The sequence below is a fragment of the Zootoca vivipara genome, chromosome 16 (genome assembly GCF_963506605.1).
Source record: "Zootoca vivipara chromosome 16, rZooViv1.1, whole genome shotgun sequence".
In the NCBI taxonomy this organism is placed as follows: Eukaryota; Metazoa; Chordata; class Lepidosauria; order Squamata; family Lacertidae; genus Zootoca; species Zootoca vivipara.
The window spans coordinates 31,639,103-31,666,149 of NC_083291.1; the positions used below are offsets into that span (position 1 = coordinate 31,639,103).

The following is a 27,047-nucleotide window of genomic DNA, read 5'->3' on the forward strand; positions in this document are numbered from 1 at the left end:
CAGCTGTAGAATTCTCGGCGGCCGGCTGCTTCTCCCACATTCACCCACCCCAGTCACAGCAGCTTCTCTGGGCATTGCCGCCAGCAACACACAGAACCCAGCTTACAGCTAAGGGGTGGGGAGAACATTAGCACTATCATTAGCATTTATTGTATTATTATCTTTTTGAATACCTAAAGGTATCCCAAGCAATTTGTTCAATCATAAAACTATTTTTTTTAATGTTCTTTTTCTGCACTGAAGCACTCCTGTGTATAAATACATTGAGAAGTGAAAAGGACGAGGAGTCAGAGATACTTCCCGATGGATTTGCATTGTTGGGGAACACCGTTTTTATGTGGATCCCTCTTCTTCTTCTTCTTCTTCTTCTTCTTCTTCTTCTTCTTCTTCTTCTTCTTCTTCTTTAAATTTGTATACTACCCTTCATCCCCCTTCATCTGGATAACACAGGGTGATTCACAACAGAAAAATACAAAATGAGAATACTAAGTGCATAATAAAACAAAAACCAATAATCCCCTACAAGCACATTTAAAAATGCTACTACAGTCATACCTTGGTTTTCAAACAGCTTAGTTCTCAAACGTTTTGGCTCCTGAACGCTGCAAACCTGGAAATGACTGTTTTTGGAACTATTTTTGGAAGCCGAACGTCCGACAGGGCTTCCGCTGCTTGCGATTGGCTGCAGGAGCTTCCTGCAGCCAATCAGAAGTTGCACTTTGGTTTCCGAACGTTTTGGAAGTCGAACAGAGTTCCAGAATGGATTCCATTTGACTTCCAAGGTACGACTGTACTGCGGCCCGTGTTTTGTTAGCCCAAAATTTGAAAATGAGTGAAGTCCCAACCAAAGAAGAATGGCAACTTAAGCTGATGGAATATGCTCAGCTTGCAGACTTAACATATAGAAAAAGAGAACAAGAAGAACATACGTTTAGAGAAAATTGGAAAACGTTTATTGACTATATGGGAAATAACTGTGTACAGCTGAAAACGCTGGCAGCAGCATTAAGATAAATTCAACAGTGTAAATAAATTTTGATGAATGTAATAATGCAATACTGAAAGGTATAGTTTCTGTAAAATATGCAGGGATTTATGATATGTAAAATGAACCATGGAAAGAGAAGAAGGAAAGTCATTGATATCTTAAAGATGTAAAAATGAGTACTTTAAATTGTAAAACAGAAATGTTAATAAAAATTATATTAATAAAAAGCCATAGAATGTTAATCAGCCTGGTTGAAGAGAAACCTTTTCGCCTGGTGCCTAAAGATATATATTGATTGAAGGCACCAAGTGAGCCTTTCATCAACATCATCCATGGGCGTAGCCAGGATTTATGTTGGGGGGGCCCCTCAGAACCTCAATTAAGTTTTATTGATTTACTTGATTTAGGGGGGCGCCCCTCTTTGGCCACGCCCATGTCGTCATCATTATGGCTATTGTTTGGTATTTATTAAATTTGTTACTCCCTTTAACTTGCCCGGGGCAACTCAAAGAGACTTACAACCCAACCAAACTAAACCCAACTCATCATCCGGATTCTATGAGGAAACCGAGTGGAGAATTAAGAACGGGGCGTTTCTCTGCTTCCCAGCCTCTCTTCTTACGGGATCGGGGTCCCGGCTGGGATCCTATGGGGCGACTCGCTTGCGCGCGTCGCGTGCACACGACGCCTGTCCGGCCCCTCGCTCGAGAGAAACCGCGACGTCTGTCCTCCCACTTCCTTTCTGTCGGAGGACTTCTATCCCACACCCTCCTGCTGCTGCTGCCTCCGCCTCCTCTCCTTTAAGGCAGCTCAGCTCACCTGTAGGCGCAGTGCCCTCACCTAGCCCAGGTGGCTGCCGAGAGCGAGCGAAGCAGAGAGGAGGAGGAGGAAGTGGGCGCACCAGCAGCATGTCCGCCTCGGCAGTTTTTATCCTTGACCTGAAAGGCAAGGTGAGTGTGACCCCCCCAGATCTTCCTCTCAGGTGGGGCAGAGCACCTGAAGAGCAGACTCCACCCTACAGGCGAAGTTTCCCAAATAAGTTCCCCTTCTCTCTACGCCCTCCAGTATTTCCGCTCGGCAGATCCAAGTTTCTGGGTGTTAGACTTCCATTCATACTGTGTGTACCCTTATCCCGCCCCCTTCACTTTTCAGCCTAGAGAAGAGGAAGTTAAAGTCTCTTGAGACCAGCTGGGGAGAGGAGTAGCACCCAGGTGGCCTGGCTGTGCCTTCTAACTGCTAGGCCACCTTTGCCTCTGGGCACAAGGAGAGTGATGGAGGCTCCTGGCCCTGCTGCCAAGGTTTCTTCCCACAGCTGCCACCTTCCAGGAGATGGGGCCCACCTGTGCTGCGTCTGGCTGGCCACCCCCTATCCCAGAGCTGGGGCTTCTTGGTGCTCCATTGCAGGCTCTTTCCTGTTGCAGCTGGTATGGAAGAGTTTCCTTTCAGCCCTCCTTTTCTAGGCTGAGGAAGGGTCTGAAAATTGTGGCCGCTTAGTGAGCGGAGGCAGCCTGGGAATGTGTGGACCGGCTTGCTGCCACCCTGGTGGCTCTGGTTGCATCAGGGAAGCCTGTTCGACCAGCTGGGTTGCTTCAAATGGGTTAAAGAGCAGGGCCAGAGCTGTAGCAGCAGAGCAGAATGAGTCCTGAGCCCATCACTTTAAGGAACAGAAACTGGAAACATTTGTTTTATCGGTGATAAGCTGTGCACACTGGAACTGCCTGCTGCTACCCGTTCAAAACAGCAACAACAGTTGATAGCAGGGTTCAGAACAGTAGCAGGCCAATTTGCGGAAGAGAGGAATAGTATCAGAGCTAGCGCAAGGTAGCAGTTAAGAATGTGAGTGGAAAAGTCAACATCTGAACACAAGATTGAGGAGATTGGTGACAAACAAGATTTATTTGCTAGAATCCTCAGTTTGTTCAATTCTGGAATGAGAAGCATGCTAATACCGTTCAGCCATTTACTCCCCACCCCCGTTCTTATAGAATCCCCTCCCACACACACACACAAAGCAATTTTATTAACAATTACAATTACTGTGTAATAATGCAAGTCTCAGCACAGCTATAGCTTTACTACATGTTGTTAGGCAAACCACAGTCTACATCAGGCATAGGCAAACTCCACCCTCCAGATGTTTTGGGACTACAACTCCCATCATCCCTGACCCCTGGTCCTGTTAGCTAGGGATGATGGGAGTTGTTGTCCCGAAACACTTGGAGGGCCGGGTTTGCCTATGCCTGGTCTAAATAACACCCCCCCCCCCAATTCTGTAATAGGATGGTAATAAATATACTGACTACCTTAAGGGGCTGTTAAATGGTACTCTGATTAAGCATTTCTAAACAATCCAAAAATTCATCTACATGCATGCTATTAATAACAACTACAACTATTAAGGCTGCATTCCCATACCTACCTTCATGGAAGCAAACCAAACTGAACTCAATGGGACTTACTTTTGGAGTAGTTAGCTATAGGAGTTTGCTGCAAGTGAAGTACTTGGGGAACCTTCTGATGATGGGTGCCCCCTATCTTACACAAAGCTGAGTTTATGCGCTGCGTCTTGTGCAGGCAAAATCATGGAGGTACAGTATCGCATTTTTTGAAAATAAGTGTGGCATGAAAGTGAAGCCTGGTCCGTGACAGAGACAGCTGTGGAAGTGGGGAATATTATGGTACAGTTGCACTTTCCTTTCCCTCCCATCACACCTCTAAAATAACAACTTCATCAAAGGATGAAAAAGACCAGGGCTGGAACAAGACAATTTGCTTCCTGAAGCAAAGGACGATATTGCCTCCCTCCCTGTTCCATGTAGAGAAGCTGGCCAGATTGGCAGTTGAATCTTACTTCAGCTGTGCTAGGGGGATGGTTTCCTCCATCGCACCCGACAGCAGCTGGCAAGTTTAGAGGGTGCATGAGAGGGTTGTGGTGCACATCTCTGTTCTCCCACAGAGGCAAATGGTTAGAAGTGAGGCTGTGGCAGCTGTCACCTGAGGCAATTGCCGCTTCTACCTAATGGCAGAGCCGGCTCTGAAAAGCACAAAGGAGAGAACCTAAGAGAAGAGCTATTGTTTATTTGACCAGGATGTGCTATGACTCACGTACGTGGTCAGGGAAAACAGGGTGAGAATGCAACCTTGAAAACTTGCATCTTCAAGTCTTCAAGTGTCTACTCAGATGTCTGTCCTATTAAGTTCCATGGGGCTTACTCCCAGGTAAGTGGGTAAAGGGTCCCAGTCTAAACCTCCTCCCTGGAAAATGGTATGTGGATGAATGACATACAAGGTGCTACTTAGAGGAAGCATCAGTGAGCAACGCACGATGGGTGTCTCAGTGTTAGCCATGCAAGGCTAGCGTGACTTAAGCTTCCTTCCCATCCTCTAGCCACTCATCAGCCGCAACTACAAAGGAGATGTGAGCATGTCAGAGATTGACTACTTCATGCCGCTCTTGATGCAGAAGGAGGAAGAAAGTGCCTTGACGCCACTCCTGTCCCGCGGAAAAGTGCATTTCCTTTGGATCAAGCACAGCAACATTTACTGTATCCTTTCAGAGCCTGAGCTAATTCTGGGGAGGGGGGGTGGGATGCTGCTGCCCCTGTGAGGGGCAAAACCCAAGTCAAACTGGATTCAGAAGCACTAACTACTGCCTCCATCTGTGGAGCATAGCCAGCAGGGCAGGTACAGTGGTACCTCTACTTACGAATTTAATGCGTTCCGAACGCACATTTGTAAGTCGAAAAAAATTGTAAGTCGAATCCCATAGGAATGCATTGGGAGAAAAAATTCGTAAGCAGAAGCAACCCTATCTAAAAATTCATAAGTAGAAAAAATCCTATCTAAACCACATCCAAGATGGCGGAGAGAGCTCCATTCGTAAGTAGAAACATTCGTAAGTAGAGTTATTCGTAAGTAGAGGTACCACGTAGCCTTTTCCTCCATGAATTTGTCTCCTAAAGCCATTCAAGTTTGGGGGCCATCACTGCCTTCTCTGGGAGGGAGAGCCATAGTCTTGACTACAGGTGAAACTCGGAAAATTAGAGTATTGTCAAAAAGTGCATTTATTTCAGTAATGCAACTTAAAAGGTGAAACCAATATATGAGATAGATGCATGACATGCAAAGCAAGATATGTCAAACCTTTATTTGTTTTAATTGTAATTATTTGTCGTTAGGCGGGTCAATCATAAATGGAATGTAATTAATTAAATGTAATAGCGATGTTTATTTTTGTATTATTGCAACTATTCGTTTTATTACTGCTGAATTTCCAAAAGAAAGTGTTTGTAAAAATTAAAATAAATAATAATAATAATAATAAGTTGCATTACTGAAATAAATACACTTTTCAATGATATTCTAATTTTCCAAGTTTCACCTGTATGTGCTGCGTGAACAGCACACAGTATTCTAAATGCAGTTGCACCATAGATTTGTATAACAGCAATATGATGTTGGCAGTTTGTTTTCAGTTAGCCTTGTCCTGTGCTCTTAAGTTTCAGTCAAGTGGAGATTGCAGGCCCTGCATTTCTGAACTTGTTTGGAATGATAGAGAAAGGGCAAGAATGAAGCATGTGCAGAATCCTTTTGGCTAGACGGAAGCCTCATGTTAGGAGCTGAGTTGTGAGATGAGAGCTGAAAGGCTGGTCCCAAAAAGGGGAAACTGCAAACTGGTGCAAGATCCAGTCGAAGGAAACTTAACCTTTGAAGAATCCACAGGAGGGTTCTGTGCATCCCAATGTTCATCTACTGCCTGACATTGGTGGCTATGTCCTCTGTTTAGGCTAGAGTCCCCCAAAGCCAATACTCCTTCCCAAGTCTCTAGTCCGGCAGTTCAGAAATCTTTTTCTTTACCCATAACCTTTCATGCAGTGGTGGCCTTAACCATGAAGAATGCCAATGCCTCACTGGTGTATTCCTTTCTCTATAAAGTGGTAGAGGTAAGTCAAGAAGCCATTTTTAAACGTACAAAGAACAACAGGGCACCAAGATAGGAAAGGCTGTTGCTATCTTTGAGTTCCCCACTCCATTCTTCTGTTGGCTTGGAGTAGCATGCAGACAACAATCACCCTACCCCATAGGAGCCAACTCCTAGGGGCTGAGGTCCCTTCCCCCCCATAAAATATTTGATGGGGCCCCCAAAGCTGATGGGCATTGCCATTCAAATGCTGTGTGTCCATTGCGCCATGTGATCGATTGTGCGGGGCAGGGCATACCTGGGGTCCCCCAATATTTTGGTCAGGTTGGCATCCCTGCCCTCCCTGCAAATGATCTTAAGGGTTTTGGTTTCCTCTTGGCACTACAAACCCTGACAGCATCCTTTTAGGGTCTGGTATGAAAGACCAGGATCTGGTATGGGACCCAGGTGGCGCTGTGGTTGAACCACTAAGCCTAGGGCTTGCTGATCAGAAAGTCGGCGGTTCGAATCCCTGTGACAGGGTGAGCTCCCGTTGCTTGGTCCCAGCTCCTGCCAACCTAGCAGTTCGAAAGCACGTCAAAATGCAAGTAGATAAATAGGAACCGCTACAGCGGGAAGGTAAACGGCGTTTCCATGTGCTGCTCTGGTTTGCCAGAAGCGGCTTTGTCATGCTGGCCACATGACCTGGAAACTATACGCCGGCTCCCTTGGCCAATAATGTGAGATGAGCGCGCAACCCCAGAGTCGGTCACGACTGGACCTAATGGTCAGGGGTCCCTTTACCTTTTATGAAAGACCAGTCTGCCCTTCGTAGCATAAAATTTGGCTTATTCTACCCCATTGATTCCAGCCTTTGAAAACTGAACTTGTATGCTGTCTTTTAGCGTATTCACTCTCAAGTTTTGTTAAAAGGTAATAATAACTTCAAGGCCCAGTTTTATAATATTTACAGCAGGGGTGAGAAATTGGTGCCCTCCAGAAGCTCCCACCAGCCTGAGCCAGCATGGCAAATAGACAGAGATGATGGAAGTTGTAGCTTGCAACATCTGGAGAGCCATAGGTTCCCCATCTCTGATTTATAACAGTTAAAACAACACAGCAATTAAACAACAACAACATTTTAGCACCAACAGAAACCAGTTTAAAACAACACTCTTACACTTAAGGACTTTAAATGTAAATCCAATTTACTTTGCATTTGCCTCCCACTTTAATTCAGAATAAAAGTGTGCTGCTTATCTGACGTTTGGGAAAAACTGAAGTAGAAGTCGCCATCTGGCAAGGCTGGAATGGGGGTATAGCAACCCATATGAAGCCAACTCTCTGCCCCTTATTCATACCAGAAGGGCCGACCTATCTTCCTTGTCCAATAACTAATGCATCCCACACTGGGAATTCTGCAAGAAAGATGCACTTGACCCAAATGCAGATGGATCAAAGTTCCGGAATTTGGGTATTGGGGCTGCAGAATTCTAGGATCTTCACCCCTGGGCTTGGTGTGTGTGTGTGTCACCTCTTCTGTATAAAATCCAGTAGGGTGAAACCTTTCATTCTCTCATTGTCAGGTCTTTTCTGAATATTTCAAAGAGCTGGAAGAAGAGAGCATCCGCGACAATTTTGTCATTGTGTATGAACTGCTGGATGAGCTTATGGATTTTGGGTTTCCCCAGACAACAGATAGTAAAATTTTGCAGGAGTAAGTCATTTGGTCTATTCCCCCTCTCCTAACCTCTCCCCCCACCACGCTTTCCTGCTACCTCTTTCTGGCATTGTGCAAATAAATGACCTAACAGGATTTGAAAACTACATGTGCTGAGGATGGGTGTATAGGAGTTCAAGTGGAATAAAACGTTTCCCATGTGTAAAATCTCAAGTGTTGAATTCAGATGTTAATCATTCTGCTTGGGCCAAACTTTATTTCTGAGGGGGCCTCAGTTTGAGGGAAATGAGGTCTGAAGAGATACTTAAATTTCAGTTACAGGGAGGTAGCTGTGTTGGTCTGACATAGTCGAAACAAAATAAAAAAATTCCTTCCAGCAGCACCTTAGAGACCAACTAAGTTTGTCATTGGTGTGAACTTTCATGTGCATGCACACTTCTTCAGATACACTTCTGAAGAGAAGGTTAAGGGGTGATATGATAGTCATGTTCAAATATATAAAAGGATGTCATATAGAGGAGGGAGAAAGGTTGTTTTCTGCTGCTCCAGAGAAGCGGACATGGAGCAATGGATTCAAACTACAAGAAAGAAGATTCCACCTAAACATTAGGAAGAACTTTCTGACAGTAAGAGCTGTTCGGTAGTGGAATTTGCTACCAAGGAGTGTGGTGGAGTCTCCTTCTTTGGAGGTCTTTAAGCAGAGGCTTGACAGGCATATGTCAGGAATGCCTTGATGGTGTTTCCTGCTCGGCAGGGGGTTGGACTGGATGGCCCTTGTGGTCTCTTCCAACTCTGATTCTATGATTCTTCTATGATTCTGTTTCAGTGTATCTGAAGAAGTGTGCATGCACACGAAAGCTCATACCAATGACAAACTTAGTTGGTCTCTAAGGTGCTGCTGGAAGGAATTTTTTAAAATTTCAGTGTTGTGGGGCTCAGAAGCAAATGTCAAAATCTGAACTATCAATGCTTCAAACATGCATTTTATTCTGAATTGGCATTTCAGATCAGGCAATGTGAAGTTTTGCTGAGATTCTGAATCTGCTTTAGAGAGCAGAAAGTGCTCTTTACAGCCCCCCGCAATCCTTTGAAAAGGTGCGCTTGTTGGGAGGTGGAACGACTGCATCTTATGAGGGCCATTCTAGATCTTGATATTGCCCCCCCTTCACCCTGTTGTAGGTACATCACTCAACAGGGCAACAAGCTCGACACAGGCAAATCTCGTGTTCCACCCACCGTCACCAATGCAGTCTCCTGGAGGTCGGAGGGCATCAAATATAAGAAGAACGAAGTCTTCATTGATGTCATTGAATCTGTCAATCTGCTGGTGAGTGAATGCAGAAATGGGGGTCTGTCTGACTCAGGGATCCGGACAACATTACGAGGAGCCTAAAATGTTGGCATGCCCTCTCGTGTTCCGGCACCTGCCCCATCGGAATTCCCTTCCTTTAAATATTACATGGGTATCAACTCTGGTGGCATGAAGTTGCTCAGGTGCTGCTTGGCCTTTCTCAGCGGAGCGCAGGAGGAAAGCTGTGTCGCTGGCAGCTGCTCAGAGAAGGGCGTGTGTATCTCCCTTGAGACAAGTGCTGGTTTCCAATGGCGACGGTGGTGCTCCCGCAGGGATGGTAGTGATCTGCCCTGAACCAGTGTTTTCTCCTCTCAGAGCATCAGCTTTGATAGCAAACGAGCTCGGAAGAGACGATGATAAGATGAGAAAAGGAGAGTGGGCAAAAGGTAGCTCGGGATCTAGACTTAGAATTAGAATAAATCTTTATTGCCATTGTCCCCTTGCAGGAACAATGACATTTCTCGGTTGCTATATCAACTCAAATAGGACACTCCACATAAATTAAAATACTAATAAGCACAATACAATACAGAACAATATAACAGATAATTTAAGATGACTTCAAAGTCCAGAGTTTCCATTTAAGGCCAAAATTGCTCTAGGAAAGAAACTGTTCTACTGGAGATTCCCTGGGCGATTTCGGGGTTTCTCAATAGCAACAAAAGCTGCTCTGCACTCCTTTCTGCTGAAATGAAGGGCAGGAGTAGATTTCTCCCTCTCTATCTCTTTATGATTAGAGTGCATTTATTTATTTAGTGAATTTCATAGAATCGTAGAGTTGGAAGGGATCCCAAATGCCATCTAGTCCAACACCCTGCAATGCAAATATCCCACGTTCCCCCCACCCCCAGGAGCACAAAGTGACTTTTATGGTTCTCCCCGTCAGTTCTAGTCCTGAGATCCACTTCCTGGGCTGAGCATGTTCCTTAATTTTGTGTGCTGTTTCTCTCTCCAACCCCATTTTGCACCTAGATCCAGTTGGAGGATCTCTGGTTTCTAGTGCAAAAACAAAGCATATAATAATAATAATTTATTATTTATACCCCGCCCATCTGGCTGAGTCTCCCCAGCCACTCTGGGCGGCTCCCAATCGAGTATTAAAACAGTACAGCATTGAATATTGAAAGCTTCCCTAAACAGGGCTGCCTTCAGATGTCTTTTAAAAATAGGATAGGTGCTTATTTCCTTGACATCTGATGGGAGGGCGTTCCACAGGGCGGGTGCCACTACCGAGAAGGCCCTCTGTCTGGTTCCCTGTAACCTCACTTCTCGCAATGAGGGAACCGCCAGAAGGCCCTTGGGGCAGATCCAATATGCCTGAGTCTGCCCACTCATATATGATTTCATAATGATTTTTAAATTAAATTTTATAGAATAACAACAAACAAAACACAACGCACAAACAAAACAAACAATTTCACAGTTCATCACGTTGTTACTTTCATTATGTTGGGACTCATACATGATTTCAGTTTGCACACAGCACATCGAAGTACTGAATAATGTGGTTTCCATGATGTTTTGTATACTGGTGGGTAACTTCCCTGGGCTTTGAAAGTTCATTTTAAAAAGGGACTAGTCTGAATTCAAATTCAATGTGTCCAAAAAGGAACTAATTCCAGTTTACATTCGTCCCTTTAGTTCTGTTCATGTTCAGTTCAAATACATCCAAACTATTTTACCTTCAGCATTCGGAATGTTACAAGCTGCTGTGCTGAAGTATAAAATATGCTTAAGAAAACACAGTGGAATGTGAATTGTTTGGTTTATTATTCCCAACAATTAAGCTCTTTAAACTTCAAAGCCCAAAGAATCTAATCAGTAGAAAATGCATGTAGGAGATTGAAACTGAAGCTAAGAAAACATTTAAAATGAACACTTCACATTCAGTTCACTCAGCAGTTGTGGGAACTATACTAGTAGCCAAAATTTGGAAAAAGTGCATTTCCGAGGTTTGATGGCACATAACACGTGATTGTCTCTCTAAGCACTCATGCTCATTGGCTAAATTCAAATGAAGGAAAACTACTACATTTCAACCTAAGCAAGTTGTGCTTCCTTTTTCTGGTTATTTGGCTATAACCTTTGATAGAATACAGATAATTGAACAAACTTTGTTGCATTACATTCTTCATTAAATTATCTTTCTATTGATATATAATTTCATGGTGTTACTCCAAAAAGTGGGGTTATGAGCCATCAAACCTCAGAAATACACTATTTCCAAATGGTTTCCACAATTTTATGATATAATATTTTTTTATTATTATTTATACCCCATATACATGAGTCAACAGTGTGATGCAGCAGCTTTAAAAGCCAATGCAATTCTGGGCTGCATCAATAGGAGTATAGAGTCTAGATCAAGGGAAGTAATAGTACCACTGTATTCTGCTCTGGTCAGACCTCACCTGGAGTACTGTGTCCAGTTCTGGGCACCACAGTTCAAGAAGGATACTGACAAGCTGGAACGTGTCCAGAGGAAGGCAACCAAAATGGTCAAAGGCCTGGAAAAAATGCCTTATGAGGAACGGCTTAGGGAGCTGGGTATGATTAGCCTGGAGAAGAGAAGGTTAAGGGGTGATATGATAGCCATGTTCAAATATATAAAAGGATGTCATATAGAGGAGGGAGAAAGGTTGTTTTCTGCTGCTCCAGAGAAGCGGACACGGAGCAATGGATTCAAACTACAAGAAAGAAGATTCCACCTAAACATTAGGAAGAACTTTCTAACAGTAAGAGCTGTTCGGCAGTGGAATTTGCTACCAAGGAGTGTGGTGGAGTCTCCTTCTTTGGAGGTCTTTAAGCAGAGGCTTGACAGGCATATGTCAAGAATGCTTTGATGGTGTTTCCTGCTTGGCAGGGGGTTGGACTGGATGGCCCTTGTGGTCTCTTCCAACTCTATAATTCTATGATTCTACCCCGCCAATCTGGCTGGGTTTCACTCTACTATAAAGCATAGTTAAGAGATTTTTGAACTAATTCAGCAAACTGCATTAAACTGAACTAGCTCATTCCAAGACTAGTGCTGCAATTTCAGCCTGGCTGTTATCAGGGACAGGAGGGAGAAGCCACCCTTCTTCCAGGCAAAGAGAGGAGAGGAGAGGAATTGTGACCCCGAGACTCAGACTCTGCTCTCTCTTCCAGGTTAATGCCAATGGGAGTGTCCTGCTGAGTGAGATTGTGGGCTCCATCAAGCTGAAAGTCTTCCTCTCCGGCATGCCAGAGCTGCGTTTGGGCCTCAACGACAGGGTGCTCTTTGAGATCACAGGACGTAAGTCACCCAGTGCCCTGAAAGCAGGAGCACCAGCAGTTGGGTGGGCTGGGCAGAGAGAGCCTCCAGCAGCAGGAGGTGTTGGGCTGAATGACACTAGATTTGGCTGGGGAGCACAGTAGAGATTTTGCTTATTGTTGTGGTTTTTCATCTTATGTGGATAAGGTGTAATTTCAGCCCAGGAGCTTATTTTTAAAAGTAGCATTCATGAAAGTACATTTTTTTGGGGGGGCATCTTTCCCTCTGCACTGAAACACCAGGGCAGCACCCACACATCTGGGTGTGTCTATGAAAAATGCTGTTTCTTTCATTCATCATTAACTTGCTGGTAACTTTATTTGGGAGGGGGGGGAGAGAGGACCTTTTATTATTCTCATCATTATGATCAATTATTAGTCTATTCAATTGCATCACAGCTTTCCCCCTGCCTGGGACTCAAGGTGGCTTGCACAGCTAAAGCAGAAACAATAAAAAAAACATAGGTGAGGGAAAGCATTCATTAAAAAACAATTGCTGCTGCTGCTGTTGCCATCCATCAGTCTTGAGAAAGAATGGAGTGCGCCTCCAGGGGTGAAGACATACTGCTGTGTTAACAGCACCCAAGTGGCCTCCCTGGAGTGCAAGCCTGGAGATCCTGGGCTGCCCAGACGACAAGACGGGGTCCAAAGGAAAGTAGAGGAAGACATTTGGCACCGGCTTGGCTGCAGGAGTGGCCGGAAGGAGGTGTCCGAGGTGCCATCCAACCACCTTAGGGACTTTACTGCAGATTGGCGTAGAATTCACTCCTTAGCCTTTTCTTCTCCTGAAGATAGGGACCCAGGTGGCGCTGTGGTTAAACCACTGAGCCTAGGCTTGCTGATCAGAAGGTCGGCGGTTCGAATCCCTGTGACGGGGTGAGCTCCCGTTGCTTGGTCCCAGCTCCTGCCAACCTAGCAGTTCAAAAGCACGTCAAAATGCAAGTAGATAAATAGGAACCGCTACAGCGGGAAGGTAAACGGCGTTTCCATGTGCTGCTCTGGTTTGCCAGAAGCGGCTTTGTCATGCTGGCCACATGACCTGGAAACTATACACCGGCTTCCTCGGCCAATAATGCGAGATGAGCGCGCAACCCCAGAGTCGGTCACGACTGGACCTAATGGTTAGGGGTCCCTTTACCTTTTTACCTTTACCTCCTGGTAAAGGTACCTTGGTTTATGAACACAATTGGTTCCGGAAGTCTGTTCATAAACTGAAGCGTTCATAAACTGAAGCGAACTTTCCCATTGAAAGTAATGGAAAGTGGATTAATCCGTTCCAGACGGTCCGCGGAGTAACCGTTCATAAACTGAAGCGAACTTTCCCATTGAAAGTAATGGAAAGTGGATTAATCCGTTCCAGACGGGTCCGCGAAGTACTTAAACTGAAGCGTTCATAAACTGAAACATGGGTGTAATTGGTTCCGGAAGTCTGTTCATAAACTGAAGCGTTCATAAACTGAAGCGAACTTTCCCATTAAAAGTAATGGAAAGTGAATTAATCCGTTCCAGATGGGTCCGCGGCGTTCATAAACTGAAAATTCATAAACCGAGGTGTTCATAAACCGAGGTTCCACTGTACTGCAAAGCAGCAGAGGTTTAGGATGAGAGAGTTTCCCTTCTAGAGGGGCTCCCTTCCCAGCTGGGTGAGCCCCATCTACCCCTCACTTCCCTCTATGGCAAAGGCAGAAACTGCCTTCTTCACCATTGGACCCACTCTTGGTCTCATCTGCTTCATTCAGCAGAGCCTGTCTTTGCATGCAAGGAAAGTCCCTAACTCATGGAGGGTTTGAGACCCATTCTCCCCTGGTTTAGCTGGCTAGTCAAACCCATTTCCCATGGTGTGGATCTCGTGTTTTGGGAATGGACAGCCTCTGTTCTTTTCTGCCAAATACTCACATATTTCTGCTGCTTCCAGTCTTTGCGTGTTTGTGTTTTAAAGTTGAGGGCTTTAATGATAACTTTAAAAAAACACCCTCCTTTGCAAGCACCTTCCCCACTGAAGGCTTGGAGTTCTGAGAGGCCAAGAATCACAAGGATGGGCAGCTATTTCTTTCTGGCTAGAGCATAGTCTCTCCCCTGCTACCCCCTGGGCAATTGTGACAGCCACACTTCTGACTTCTCAGGTGGAAAAAGTAAGTCTGTGGAGCTGGAGGACGTCAAGTTCCATCAATGCGTGCGGCTGTCACGTTTTGACAATGACCGGACCATCTCCTTTATCCCACCTGATGGAGATTTTGAGCTCATGTCCTATCGGCTGAACACACAGGTTAGTCTGGGATTCGGACCCTAGGAAAAAGTGATACCATGGTGATCTCATCTTCATTGGGTACAGAGGCAACTCCTTGGTGCATGGTTGCACTGAGGCAGTAGCTGCCTAATTTTCCCAGATTAGCTTTTTTCTTAATGATCCATGCCCAGCTAGGTCATTTGCCTACTTATCTATAGGCTGATGCTGTCAGGGAAGAGAGAGTTCCTTGCAGAAGGATAGCAGGAATTATGCCCAGTTGACGAACTGGTTCCTTGCTGAGGAAGCCGTGTGCGTTATCTTCAGATCTTGAGCCACTCACGGTTGCAGCTGGCTGGCCTTGTGGTGGTGCAGATTCTCTATATATTGAGACATCTATTCTCTGCCGCTATAAGACATGTGGACTTACCTTCCAAGTCCCGGACTGCAGAATCCGGGAACGGCAGCCATGTGACACCGGAGGTTGCGTCGACGTAACTTCCGGTGTCGCTTTGCCCTTCTATGGGCACAAAAAATGGCCGCCGCCGGCTTCAAAAGTCGCTTGTACGCATGTCAGGAAGTGCGTCGATGCAACGTCCGATGTCGCTCCGCCCATCTATGGGCACCAAAAATGGCCGCCGCTGACACCGGAAGTTGCTTCTATGCACTTCCGGACATGCGTAGATGCGACTTTTGAAGCCGGCGGTGGCCATTTTTGGTGCCCATAGAAGGGCAAATCGGAAAGAAAAAAAATGGCCGCCGGCAGGAGAAAATAACGGAGAAAAACGGGAGATGAAGTGATACGGGGGACCACCGGAAAAAGGTAAGTAAAAACGGGGGTTTCCCGGGGAAAGCGGGGTACTTGGCAGCTATGCATGTGGAACTGCAATCCTATATATGCAGTTTTGCACTGTTGGATAAATCACACTAGAGATAACCCCATCATTTTGTACATTCTCATAGTACTTCAAAAGGCATTGCTCTCTTTCTCAGATCTCTTTCCCCCATAGCTGCCAAGTTTTCCCTTTTCTCGCGAGGAAGCCTGTTCAGCATAAGGGAAAATCCCTGTAAAAAAGGGATAACTTGGCAGCTATGCTTTTCCCCCCAACCTGACACTTAATAGAACCCATTGTTGTTAAATGTTAAAGCTCAGAGGAAGGCCAGGGATGGTCTCTCCAAAAACTCTCTCCTCCTATCAGATGTGTCCTATTGCCCTGGCACTTGTTCAAGCAATAGGAAAATAACTATTTGCAGTATTCATCTTGCAGTCACCAAATGTTGATGATAACAGTTATTTGGTGAATGCAAGATAAATACGACCTGGTTCTTAGGGTCTTTTGCCTGGCTACTCCAAGGTGGCACAAGATTTATCAAGTATACATTAAGCCGAGAAGACAGGATTTGTAGGTGTTCTGAGCTTTCATCATGCCTGACACACTTCCCATTAACCTTTTGCTCTTTGACCCTAACCTGCTGGAGGCTCTGGACCCCCATGAATGAGATTCTCTCTCTCTCTTTGCTTGAAGGTGAAGCCCCTCATCTGGATAGAGTCTGTCATTGAGAAGTTCTCTCACAGCCGAGTGGAGATTATGGTGAAGGTGAGTCTCTTTGAGGGATACTGCCACCCTTACCCAAGGCTTCCATAATGAGGGCGATTGGAGGAAAACACATAATAAAGAGGACACAATATATTTGGGTATTTATTGCTATAGATTTTGTTCACTCTTAACAGCTGCTCCAAATCATCCAAGAGCGGGATTTGTATTGGCTTTGGAGAAATGAGATCACTTCAAAGTCTTCCATGGAGCACTAAAGCAGTGATGAGCTCTGCTCCTCCTGGCTCAAAGCTTGCATTGGCTCGCCTTCTCTCTCTCTCTTTTTAAAAAATATTTTATTTTCGTTTTTTAGACAAAATCCATATACATTTAAATCATTTTCAATTTGTACACATCTGAGATTACTTAAATCCCCGGACTTCCCCCACCCTCCCCTGGTTTCCAATTTTTGCTATTCCTTCTACTGCATCTAATTACATTTTTCAAATTCATTTTGTATCCCCCGTTTTTAAACTAAAGTCATATTACATTATAAGAGTTATAACAATCCTGCTAACGTTTTTAGATATCTGCAGTGGTCTTTAAGATATTCTATAAAAAAATTTCCACTCTTACTAACATTTTTATCGTCTTGGTGTCTGATCTTCACAGTCCTCTTCGCCATTTCAGCATAGTCCATCATGTTGGTTATCCACTCTTCTTTAGTTGGGATTTCCTCTTCCTTCCACTTCTGCGCAAAAAGCATTCTTGTGGCTATTCTTGCATACATAAACAGTCTTTTAAAGTCCTTAGGTATTTCATCTCCTATTAGTCCTAATAAAAAGGTTTCTGTTTTTTTTATAAAAGTCATCTTAAACATTTTTTTCAATTCATTCTATATCATTTCCCAGAATTCTTTTATTATTTTACATGTCCACCACATGTGGTAGAATGTACCTTGGCTCACCTTCTCTTATGGCAGAGACTTATGGGGGAAACACACACTGTTGCAAACATCTCTCTGTCTTTCTCCCTCTTGGAAAGGCAAAGGGCCAATTCAAGAAGCAATCTGTGGCCAATGGAGTAGAGATATTTGTCCCGGTCCCGAGTGATGCCGACTCGCCCAAGTTCAAAACCAGCATCGGCAGCGCAAAATACCAGCCTGAGAAGAATGTTGTCGTCTGGAGCATCAAGTCGTTCCCGGTGAGAGAGAGAGATGCCCCTTTCCCCACAAATCTCCTCCCCCATTTTGTCCCTTGAATTTTGCAGAGGACTTTAAAGATGCAGGTTTAACCCCCAGGACATCTCCATTGCATTTGGGAAGGGAAAAGGGGGCAATTCTGTTACATGGTCCAGTGCTCATGCAAGTTTGTTGAGTGACAATGGAAGAGGAGTGCAGTTGGTATTGGTCAAGAGCAGGGGTCAGCAACCTTTTTCAGCTGTGGGCCGGTCCACCGTCCCTCAGACCCTGTGGTGGGCCAGACTATAGTTTGGGGAAAAAATATGAACAAATTTCTATGCCCCACAAATACCCCAGAGATGCATTTTAAATAAAAGCACACATTCTACTCATGTAAAAACACCAGGCAGGCCCCACAAATAACTCAGAGATGCATTTTAAAGAAAAAGACAGATTCTACTCATGTAAAAACACGCTGATTCCCGGACCGTCCGCGGGCCGGATTGAGAAGGCGATTGGGCCGCATCCGGCCCACGGGCCTTAGGTTGCCTACCCCTGGTCAAGAGCTTCCACTATTAAGCGTGCTATAGCTGCTCATGAATCCCTCCCTGCCCATTAGGTGCCAGCAAACCTTGAGAAAACATGAATGCACGTGTAATGGTGTTGTTGCGGCTACTCTTGAGTAAAGACGCCCAAGTCCATGCTTGTCTTTAATGATTTCTTGTGCATCGTATTTACAGTGCAGAGGTAACAGAAAACATGACCTCCTAGTCACTTGCAGAATCCGGGAGTGGACGTTTCCTGTTGTGTGACCAGCATAAGAGCTTGGGCACCCCAAAACGCCGCCTCCCGACCTTCCGTTTAGTGGCGCGCCTTAATTCGGGCGCCGGAAGGGGCGGCCTGTTCCCCTCCACCTCTTGGCCAAGGGCTCTCCCACATCACTGAGCCTTGCCTCCTCCATCCCGCTAACTTCCTCATGCCCCCCACCTGACCCACTGCTGCTGCTCTCACTGGGCAAAGTGCTGGTCAGCAGGATGGGGGGGGGGAAGTTCCCTATAGGAAGGTCCCCTGACAGCATGTGATCCAAAAATCCACACACACACACACAAACAAATCTCACTACAGCCAACCAAAGACAACCAACCAAACCCTTGGCCACCCTAACGTCTCTCACCACCAAGGAAATACAACAAGTGAATAGTAAGAGAACCCATAAAAGTGACACTGATGCAAAGCCCCACACATACACTAATTAAAAGAATAGAGGTATACCCAAAGGAGCGTTTCCACCCCCATCGCTCAGCCCGGACACACAGGTCCAGCTCCGAGGGCCTTCTGGCGGTTCCCTCACTGCGAGAAGTGAGGTTACAGGGAACCAGGCAGAGGGCCTTCTTGGTAGTGGCACCCTCCCTGTGGAACGCCCTCCCATCAGATATCAAGGAAATAAACAACTTCCTGACTTTTAGAAGACATTGGAAAGCAGCCCTCTTTAGGGAAGTTCTTAATGTTTGATGTTCTGTCGTGTTTTTAATATTCTGTTGGGAGCAGCTCAGAGTGTCTGGGGAAACCCAGCCAGATGGGTGGGGGATAAATAAATTATTATTATTATTTCATTTATTATTATTATATTTGCATCACCACCCCACTCACAATTCTCCCCTCTCCCCGCTTTTCTTCCCAACCTAATACTGCATGTCTCACAACTAATATTTCACAACAAATGAAACTGATCCGTAAAAACGCAACTTGAAAAAAGAGACAATGCATGTATTTTTGTAAACTAAGAAATATTTAATAAAAATACATTTTAAAAAAACAAACACACACATGGATGTGATCCGTAAGGACTTCCAGAAATGCCAGCGGTGGATTTTCTTGCCCCTTTCCGATGGCCATTGACGAACTCCATTTACACTTCTTGGTCAGGTTGTTGCCTTGGCTGGCTTGCATAACCGTTGACTTAAAGAAGAAGACCTTACCTTCTCTTGCATTTGGCTCTGCAGGGTGGCAAGGAGTACTTGATGAGAGCCCACTTTGGGCTGCCCAGTGTTGAGAATGAGGAGCTGGAGGGACGTCCGCCCATCTCAGTCCGTTTTGAGATCCCCTACTTCACAGTCTCTGGGATACAGGTGAGCTGGAGTGGATTGGGAGATGGCGAAGCGAGGCCTTGTACACTTGTGAGAGCTGGCTTTTTGTGGCGGTGGTGTGATTGAAAAGCAAGCAGACTCCAAGCTGTGATTTAGCACAAACGGCATGTGGTTGGCTAAAACGTTAAGAGCAAGTAGCTACCATCTGCTGATATAAAATGGTTCCTGGAATTATTCAAACTCTCTTCCCAAAGCTGCATACGAAAAGGGGCATGTCGATTACACTGTAGTTGAGGATTTAAACTCTCTGGAAGTCCAATATTTGAACTTGTTTCAATGGCTCCTGCTGGTGATGGGAGAGAACACACTGCAAATGGATGAGGAGTGAGTGGAAGTATTTAGGGGAATATTTAAACAAAATATAAATTCCAGGTAGGGGATACCTTGTGACCAACAGTTGACAACATATAAAGGTTATGAGAATGTGGAAAATAAGGTGAAGGAATGAATGTATGTGCAGCTAAGTAAGATTTATAAAGAACTGTCATGGAACGCTGGGTGGGACGTCTAAAAGAACTACTGTAAAAGAATGGAAAATGCTGTAATTTTTAAATTGAAAACTACTACTACTACTACTAATAATAATAATAATAATAATAGGGAATGCACTGAATCCTAGCTCCCTGCCTAGCTCTCCTAGGCAGGATAGGGACTATGCAACCCAGAATCCTAGCCTTACCCGCAACCCTCTTTAACAACAACAACAACCACAACGTGTGTGTGTGTGTGTGTGTGTGTGTGTGTGTCTGCTGCAGTCTTTCTGCCCAACCCTCAGCACTGAAAGTTCTCCTCCAGCAAGGATAGCAGGATCACCTGTGGGTTTGACACACAATAAATCTCTATTGGGGACGTTGACTCTAACAGGTGTGTGTCAAGAGACTTCCTGGATGTTCCCAATCCAATTTATGCTGCTGTAAACAGGGACTCAGTCCTTTCAAGCTCATTGTAGGGGGGAAAGGTGTTGTTCCCTTCTGTTCCTTAGCTTATAGAAATGGGAATGTCTGGAGTACCGCTGGAATGGCTTGTTTTCCTTCTCTGCTCTCTTACCTGTCCCCAATTAAGCACACTTCCCAAGCCTGAACAAAGCAAATACGCAGGTACGAAAGCTGACCATTTCTCTCTCTTCCCCCTCCCCTCATGTAAACCACACTTGGCTCACCAATCAGGTTATTGTTCCTTTAGGAACATAGGGAAGTGTCTTATGCCAAGGCAGACCACTGCATTGGTCCATAGAGCAGCTCAGCATTGTCTATGCTGACAGTTCTGGGCTTCACAGAGGAGTTTCCCCCAGCCCTACCTGGGATTGAATCAGGGACCTTCTGCATGCAAAGGATCTGTTCTACCACGGAGCTACAGCCCTTCCTTCACTTTGAGACCAGTTTAAAATGTTCATTGAAAAATAATGATCCAAGCGTTCCTTTCCCATGAACCTGAGATGGACACAAACAAATGCCCTGGCGCCTTCATTACATACATATATTTTGGCACCAGGCGGATATGTTTCTCCTCAACCAGGAGTTTGGCTGATTAACATCCCATGGCCTTTTAAATGTGCCTGTGGGAGGGGGGTTATTGGTGTGTTTTGCTTTTGTTATGTATTTTGTTTTTTCATTTTGTATTTTTCTGTTGTGAAATGCCCTGTGATCTTCGGATGAAGGGCGGTAAATTATGATGATGAAGCCAATATCTCTTTGGGAGAAGGTGGGGCAGGGGCAAGTTGCCAAGATGCTGTGTAGACTTGAAGTGCCTTTCATTGTGACCAGCTGGCGATGGGTGATTTAGAGGAGGTTGACGGATGTCCTCCTTTGATATTGTCCTCTGCTCTGCTACCCCTCTCTAACCCAGGTGCGGTACATGAAGATAATTGAGAAGAGTGGGTACCAGGCTCTGCCGTGGGTCCGCTACATCACCCAGAGTGGGGGTAAGTTGTCAAGGAAGCTGAGCTACATACAGGTTGTACAGACATTGGCTTTCCCTGGCTGAGCATTTTCTGTGTACTAAAAGCTGTATGATGATCCTTTTCTGCTGGAGCCAATGTGGTGGAGTGCTTAGAGCGTCAGACCATGACCATGACTAACAATTGCCCCTAAAAGACTTGTCCCAAGATTCCCTGTGCAGAAGCCATGCTGATTCCCTTTCAGCAAGGCTCGTTCTTCTTCTACAGGTGAAATTCGGAAAATTAGACTATCGTCAAAAAGTGATTTATTTCAGTAATGCAACTTATTATTTTTTATTTTTCTTTTAATTTTCACAAATGCTTTCTTTTGGAAGTCCCACAGTAATAACCAAATAGTTACAATAATAATAATAAAAATGAACTGCATTTAGAATACTGTGTGCCGTTTATGCAGCACATACAGTTGAAACTTGGAAAATTAGAATATCATCGAAAAGTGTATTTATTTCAGTAATGCAACTTATTATTATTATTATTATTTATTTTAATTTTTACAAACTCTTTTGGAAATTCAACAGTAATAAAACAAATAGTTGCAATAATACAAAAATAAACATCGCTATTACATTTCATTAATTACATTCCATTTATAATTGACCCGCCTAACGACAAATAATTACAATTACAACAAATAATGGCTTGACATATCTTGCTTTGCATGTCATGCATCTATCTCATATACTGGTTTCACCTTTTATGTTGCATTACTGAAATAAATGCACTTTTCGACGATATTCTAATTTCCCGAGTTTCACCTGTATATGTTTCGCAGTTCTAGCTGTGAATCTACCCAAGAGAGAAGCAATACAGGTTTGTAATTATTTGGATTTCTCAATCTCTGGAAACCCTCCTCTTTTGTTTTTTGTTTTTAACTGACACAATATTGGCCACTTTCCACCATCCTATTAGCCCTGTGGGGGAGTTTGTCAGTGTTCCCATTTCACAGACGAGAAACTTTTGAGACCTGGAGAGAGCACGTTCCTAATGCTCCCTCCCTCCTTGCAGGTTTGTTCCTGCCTGTCCTGATCGCTCAGCATCTCCTGCAGGCCTAACAGCTGCTCCGGGAAGAGGCAGAACTTTAAAGAAACTTTCTGGCCCAACCCAGGCCTAACATAGCCTCTACCTTTTTTTGTTCCAGATTACCAGCTCCGGACACATTAGTGCAGAGCTGGACACCATCAAGAATGAAGAAGCCTGAATGGTCTAGAATCCTTTTACTCTGTTGGCACTCTCTGAAGCAAATTGTGTGTGTGTGTGTGTGTGTGTGTGTGTGTATCCCTCCTCCTCCTCTCAAAATGCCACCCTGCGCCTTTGCCCAACCACAGCTCGATTTGGCAATAGTCCTTGGGCTGGTTTGCCCAATCCCTGCAGGGGGAAATGACGGCTCTGCGGTTGTTGCCCGAGATGGCACCTGCATTGCTTCCCTACCTGAGTGGCGGTGGACTTACCTCTGGCGAAACGCCGACCGGCTGTGCCTTGCCAAGGCTCCTGGATGGAGAGACTCTTCCAGGTGCCTTGCCGTCTTTCAGAACCTCCCTCCTTTAGACGGTTCCACAGAACCAGTGGTGTTGCTTTCCTCCAAAGGTTTAGCTTGGCGTTCTCATCAGGGGGAGATGCGTTGGGCTTCACCCGCGGGCAGCATTCACCTGAGTGTAGCATTCAGCTCAGCCTGGAAGGTAAGCTGAGCTCCCCACAAACACCTTGTTGCTCTGCAGGTTTGCCTGGTGAAGAGAGAGGCAGGGAGAGTATTGCCTGCCATTGTGTAGAAGCTGGAGCTAGAAGCTTCAGGGCACAAACTCACTGGGCGGCTGCAAACAAGCCCCTTCCCCGCCCCCAATTGTATGATGAGAATAGTGGCTACCTCCTTTTTAAGATTTGTGACCCAAAACTACTTCCCCTTTAGCCCACAATGAGCTGTAAACAGAAGTTGAAATGGAATCGGGCCATTTCGACTGGGTGACCATGACGCTGTTGTGTGTCCTTAGTCCTCATTTCCTTTGGTTTTTTTATTCCACCTCCTTCCTCCATTCTAAGCATCCTCACTACAGCCAACAAGTGGAGCTGCTTGCAATCATACTGGCCAGTTCTTACAATAGCCGGCCTTATCGTTCTGGACACCTGACAGCGAAAATAGCAAATATTATTTGGAGAGGAATGCTGAAGCTCAGGCCTGTTTGTGCTCTTCATAGCTCCTTTTGCCTCTCAATTAGTTTATTTGAAAAACTCCACATGCAATTTCCCCTAATTAAATCTCTCTTCGGTTTCATCTCTAAGGTCAGGAAAAGAGAATGTCCAGCTGATTAGCAATTAATCCACTTGATATTTATTGATACTAGTCTATGCACATTTATATTGGAGTGAGGCCCATTTAATGCAGTGACGTCACATTTGAATAACACAGAGAATTAGGATGCAAGCATCTGATAACTTGTCTATCCATCTTCCTTTGATTTGCTCTTGTCTCAGTGATGTGGTTGCTACGGAAATAGTCTGAAGCGGGTGGCACTGTGGGTTAAACCACAGAGCCCAGGGCTTGCCGATCAGAAGGTTGGCGGTTCGAATCCCCGCGGCGGGGTGAGCTCCCGTTGCTCGGTCCCAGCTCCTGCCAACCTAGCAGTTCGAAAGCACGTCAAAGTGCAAGTAGATAAATAGGGACCGCTCCGGCAGGAAGGTAAACGGCGTTTCCATGTGCTGCTGTGGTTCGCCAGAAGCAGCTTTGTCATGCTGGCCACATGACCTGGAAGCTGTACGCTGGCTCCCTCGGCCAATAACGCGAGATGAGCGCCGCAACCCCAGAGTCGGTCACGACTGGACCTAATGGTCAGGGGTCCCTTTACCTTTACTGTTGATTTGTATAGGAACCTGAACCTGAATTGGACCCTTTGAGAAAAGGGAATTCTAGTCTCCCAACTTTCCCTCTTTAAGCCACTAAAAGCAAGCGGATAAAATAAATGTGGTGATACTGTGAAAAAATACCTCAACGCAGTGCTTCCCCCCCCCCCCGGGGGGGGGTACACATACTCCTAAACATTTTGTGAATCTAAGTTTGGCCTCATTGAGGGGCAGTTTTTCAATATGAGTAGGAAAATGAGAGTACCTATATATATACCAGTATATATATGAATAAAAAAAGCACTGCCTCACCATATAAGTGGATCCATGTACAGATCTATTTCATTAGTAGTGAAGCTGCCTCAAAGTGAGAAAAATCCCAGAAAAGGATTTGTTGGTCTGCAGCAACAAGATGGCAGAAAGTAATTGCATTATAAAGACCTTCAATTTAGGCCTGTCCCAGACTCTTCCACCTGTTAGGACTTTGTCACTCCCTAATATAATGTGGTTCATGCCTGATTCAGTTCCCCTGCAGATCCAGCAGTACCAACTGCAGCCCAGAGGCAAACTTGCAAGCCTCCAAAACCAATTCCTGCAAAGTGGTGGGTGGCAGAGCACATGCAAAGAATGTCCTGGCGCCTGGGTTCAAGCTTTTAAAATATCTGTGTGTGTCCCCCTCCCCTCAAACAAACAAAATAGCGAAACCCCAGCTTAGATCTTGCATAAAGGAATGTGTGCAAATCAGAGAAATTAGTCCTGGGGCTGCTGTGTGATTTGTTCCAAGTCTGTACAGTCGTACCTCGGAAGTGGAACGGAATCCGTCCGACTTTCAAAATGTTCGGAAACCAAGCTGCTGCAGCCAATCGGAAGCCACGGAAGCCGTGCTGGACGTTTGGGTTCCAAAGAATGTTTGCAAACAGGAACACTCACTTCTGGGTTTGCAAAGTCAAAATGTTCAAGTTACAAGGTGTTCAACTTCCGAGGTACGACTGTATTAGCTTCCTATCTACAGTATGTTCAAGGAGAAACCTGCTAAACACAGCAAGTAGCCAAAGCCCTCACCAGCAGATTTTGGCAGGTGCCCACTTCATGCAGGTATATAGGATTGCATGCTGCTCCAAGCCCTGTGCATTCCTCCCTGAAAGCAGTGGTTCCCCCAAAGGGTGTGGCAGGGGAGGATGGAAAGCATGCCAGGAAGATTCCAGGAAAATCAATATTCTATTTCGGGAAAGATTCATGTTCTTATGTATCTGCATTGTTTTATACTTTCTGGGTGTCTTACGATCATAATATAAAATAGTTGTGTTCTATGTTATAAATCAAGCACTGCTAGTTGTTTCTCAATGTATTTCTTATCAATAAAATAATTCTGTGTGGCAGAAGCAATTTTTTATTTTGAAAGTGTGGTCCAAAGAAAAAAGTTTGAGAACCACTGCTGGGTGGAACATGAGATTCTTAATTTGTGGGTTTGAGCCCCACGTTGAGCAAAAGAGTCCTGCATTGCAGGGGGTTGGACTAGATGACCCTCGGGGTCCCTTCCAACCAAACAATTCTATGATTCTAATGACTCCCGAGTAAACGTAACTTGGATGAAGGAATTGTAGGGATGCTCATCAAATTTGCAGATGACACCAAACTGGGAGGGGGTAGCTAATGCTGCAGAAGGCAGAATTGGGATTCAAGATGACCTTAGCAAATTGGAGAACTGGGTCCAAAATAACAAAATGAATTTCAGTAGGGACAAATGAAAGGTTCTATACTTAGGCAGGAAGAACCAGCTGCACAAATATAAAATAGAGGACACCTACCTTGACCACAAGCTTAACGTGAGTCAACAGTGTGATGCAGCAGCAAAATAGGCTCATGCTATTCCTGACTGAATCCACATAAGTATAGTGTCCTGTACAAGAGAAGTAAAAGTACCACTCTAGGTAAAGGTAAAGGTAAAGTAAATGACCCCTGGACGGTTGAGTCCAGTCAAAGGAAGCCATGGTGTGTGGTGCTCATCTCGCTTTCAGGCTGAGGGAGCCGGCGTTTGTCCACAGGCAGCTTCTGGCGCAACAGAGCACCGTGATGGAAACCAGAGCGCATGGAAATGCTGTTTACCTTCCCACTGCAGCGGTACCTATTTATCTACTTGCACTGGGGTGCCTTCGAACTGCTAGGTCGGCAGGGGCTGGGACAGAGCAACGGGAGCTCACCTGTCGCGGGGATTCAAACTGCCAACCCTCCGATCAGCAAGCCCTGGTCTGTCAGGCTCCACCTGGAGTCCTGTCTCTAGTTCTGGGCTCCACAATTTAAGGATGTTGGCAAGCTAGAACATGTGCAAACAGGGGTGCCCAGGTAAGCCCCACCCCACTTAATCACAAGATGTGGTGCAGGAAGACCATTTGAACGGCAATGCCCATCTACCGGGGTGGTGGTGGCCCCCTCAAATATTTAAGGGGGGGGGGCCTGAAGGGACCTTGGCCCCTAGAAGTTGGCTCCTATGTGTGCTGATGAGGACGACTGATGAGATGAACCAGGGTCTGGAAACCAAGCCTTATGAGGCTGTTGAGAGAGTTGGGTATGTTTAACCTGGAAAACAGAGATTGAGAGGAGACATAATTTAGCCATCTTCAAATATCTTAAGGGCTGTCACACGGAAGATGGAGCGAGCCTGTTTTCTCCTGCTCCGGAGGGCAAGACCCGAACCCATGGCTGAAGTTGCAAGAGAGGAGATTCTAACTAAATGACAGGAAGGACTTCCTTACAGTAAGAACTGTTCGATGGACTCCAATGAGAGGTGGTGGACTTTTGGTTTAAGCATTGCAGGAGTCCCTGGGGGTCCCTTCTAACTCTACAATTCTACGATCTCTAACCGAGCATGTGCAGAGTGCAGGGCCTGGCGCGCGGCCCTGGGAGCCTCTGCCTCCCTCCTCCCGCCCCCCGCCCCCCGCCCCGCTTCTCGGGGGTCGCGAC

At 45.4% G+C, this 27,047-nt stretch overlaps 1 protein-coding gene across 1 annotated transcript; it reads left to right on the plus strand.

Annotated features, from left to right (window-relative positions):
* Nucleotides 1–1,791: 1,791 nt before the first annotated feature.
* AP1M2 (adaptor related protein complex 1 subunit mu 2) lies at nucleotides 1,792–24,263 on the plus strand. The gene is made up of 12 exons (XM_035097295.2): nucleotides 1,792–1,938; nucleotides 4,377–4,533; nucleotides 5,864–5,931; nucleotides 7,475–7,605; nucleotides 8,749–8,896; nucleotides 12,068–12,194; nucleotides 14,335–14,477; nucleotides 15,962–16,033; nucleotides 17,015–17,173; nucleotides 19,154–19,279; nucleotides 21,143–21,218; nucleotides 22,393–24,263. Exons 1-12 carry the CDS (start codon nucleotides 1,897–1,899, stop codon nucleotides 22,413–22,415), a joined length of 1,272 nt encoding a protein of 423 aa, XP_034953186.2. The 5' UTR covers nucleotides 1,792–1,896; the 3' UTR covers nucleotides 22,416–24,263.
* Nucleotides 24,264–27,047: the final 2,784 nt, after the last annotated feature.

Bases quoted from the DNA above. Each gene is read 5' to 3' on its own strand.
- AP1M2 (XM_035097295.2), top strand. From the start codon at position 1,897: ATGTCCGCCTCGGCAGTTTTTATCCTTGACCTGAAAGGCAAG. The intron at 5,932-7,474 runs GTAAGTCAAGAA...TCTCATTGTCAG, and splicing joins TTCTCTATAAAGTGGTAGAG to GTCTTTTCTGAATATTTCAA. The intron at 17,174-19,153 runs GTGAGAGAGAGA...TTGGCTCTGCAG, and splicing joins GGAGCATCAAGTCGTTCCCG to GGTGGCAAGGAGTACTTGAT.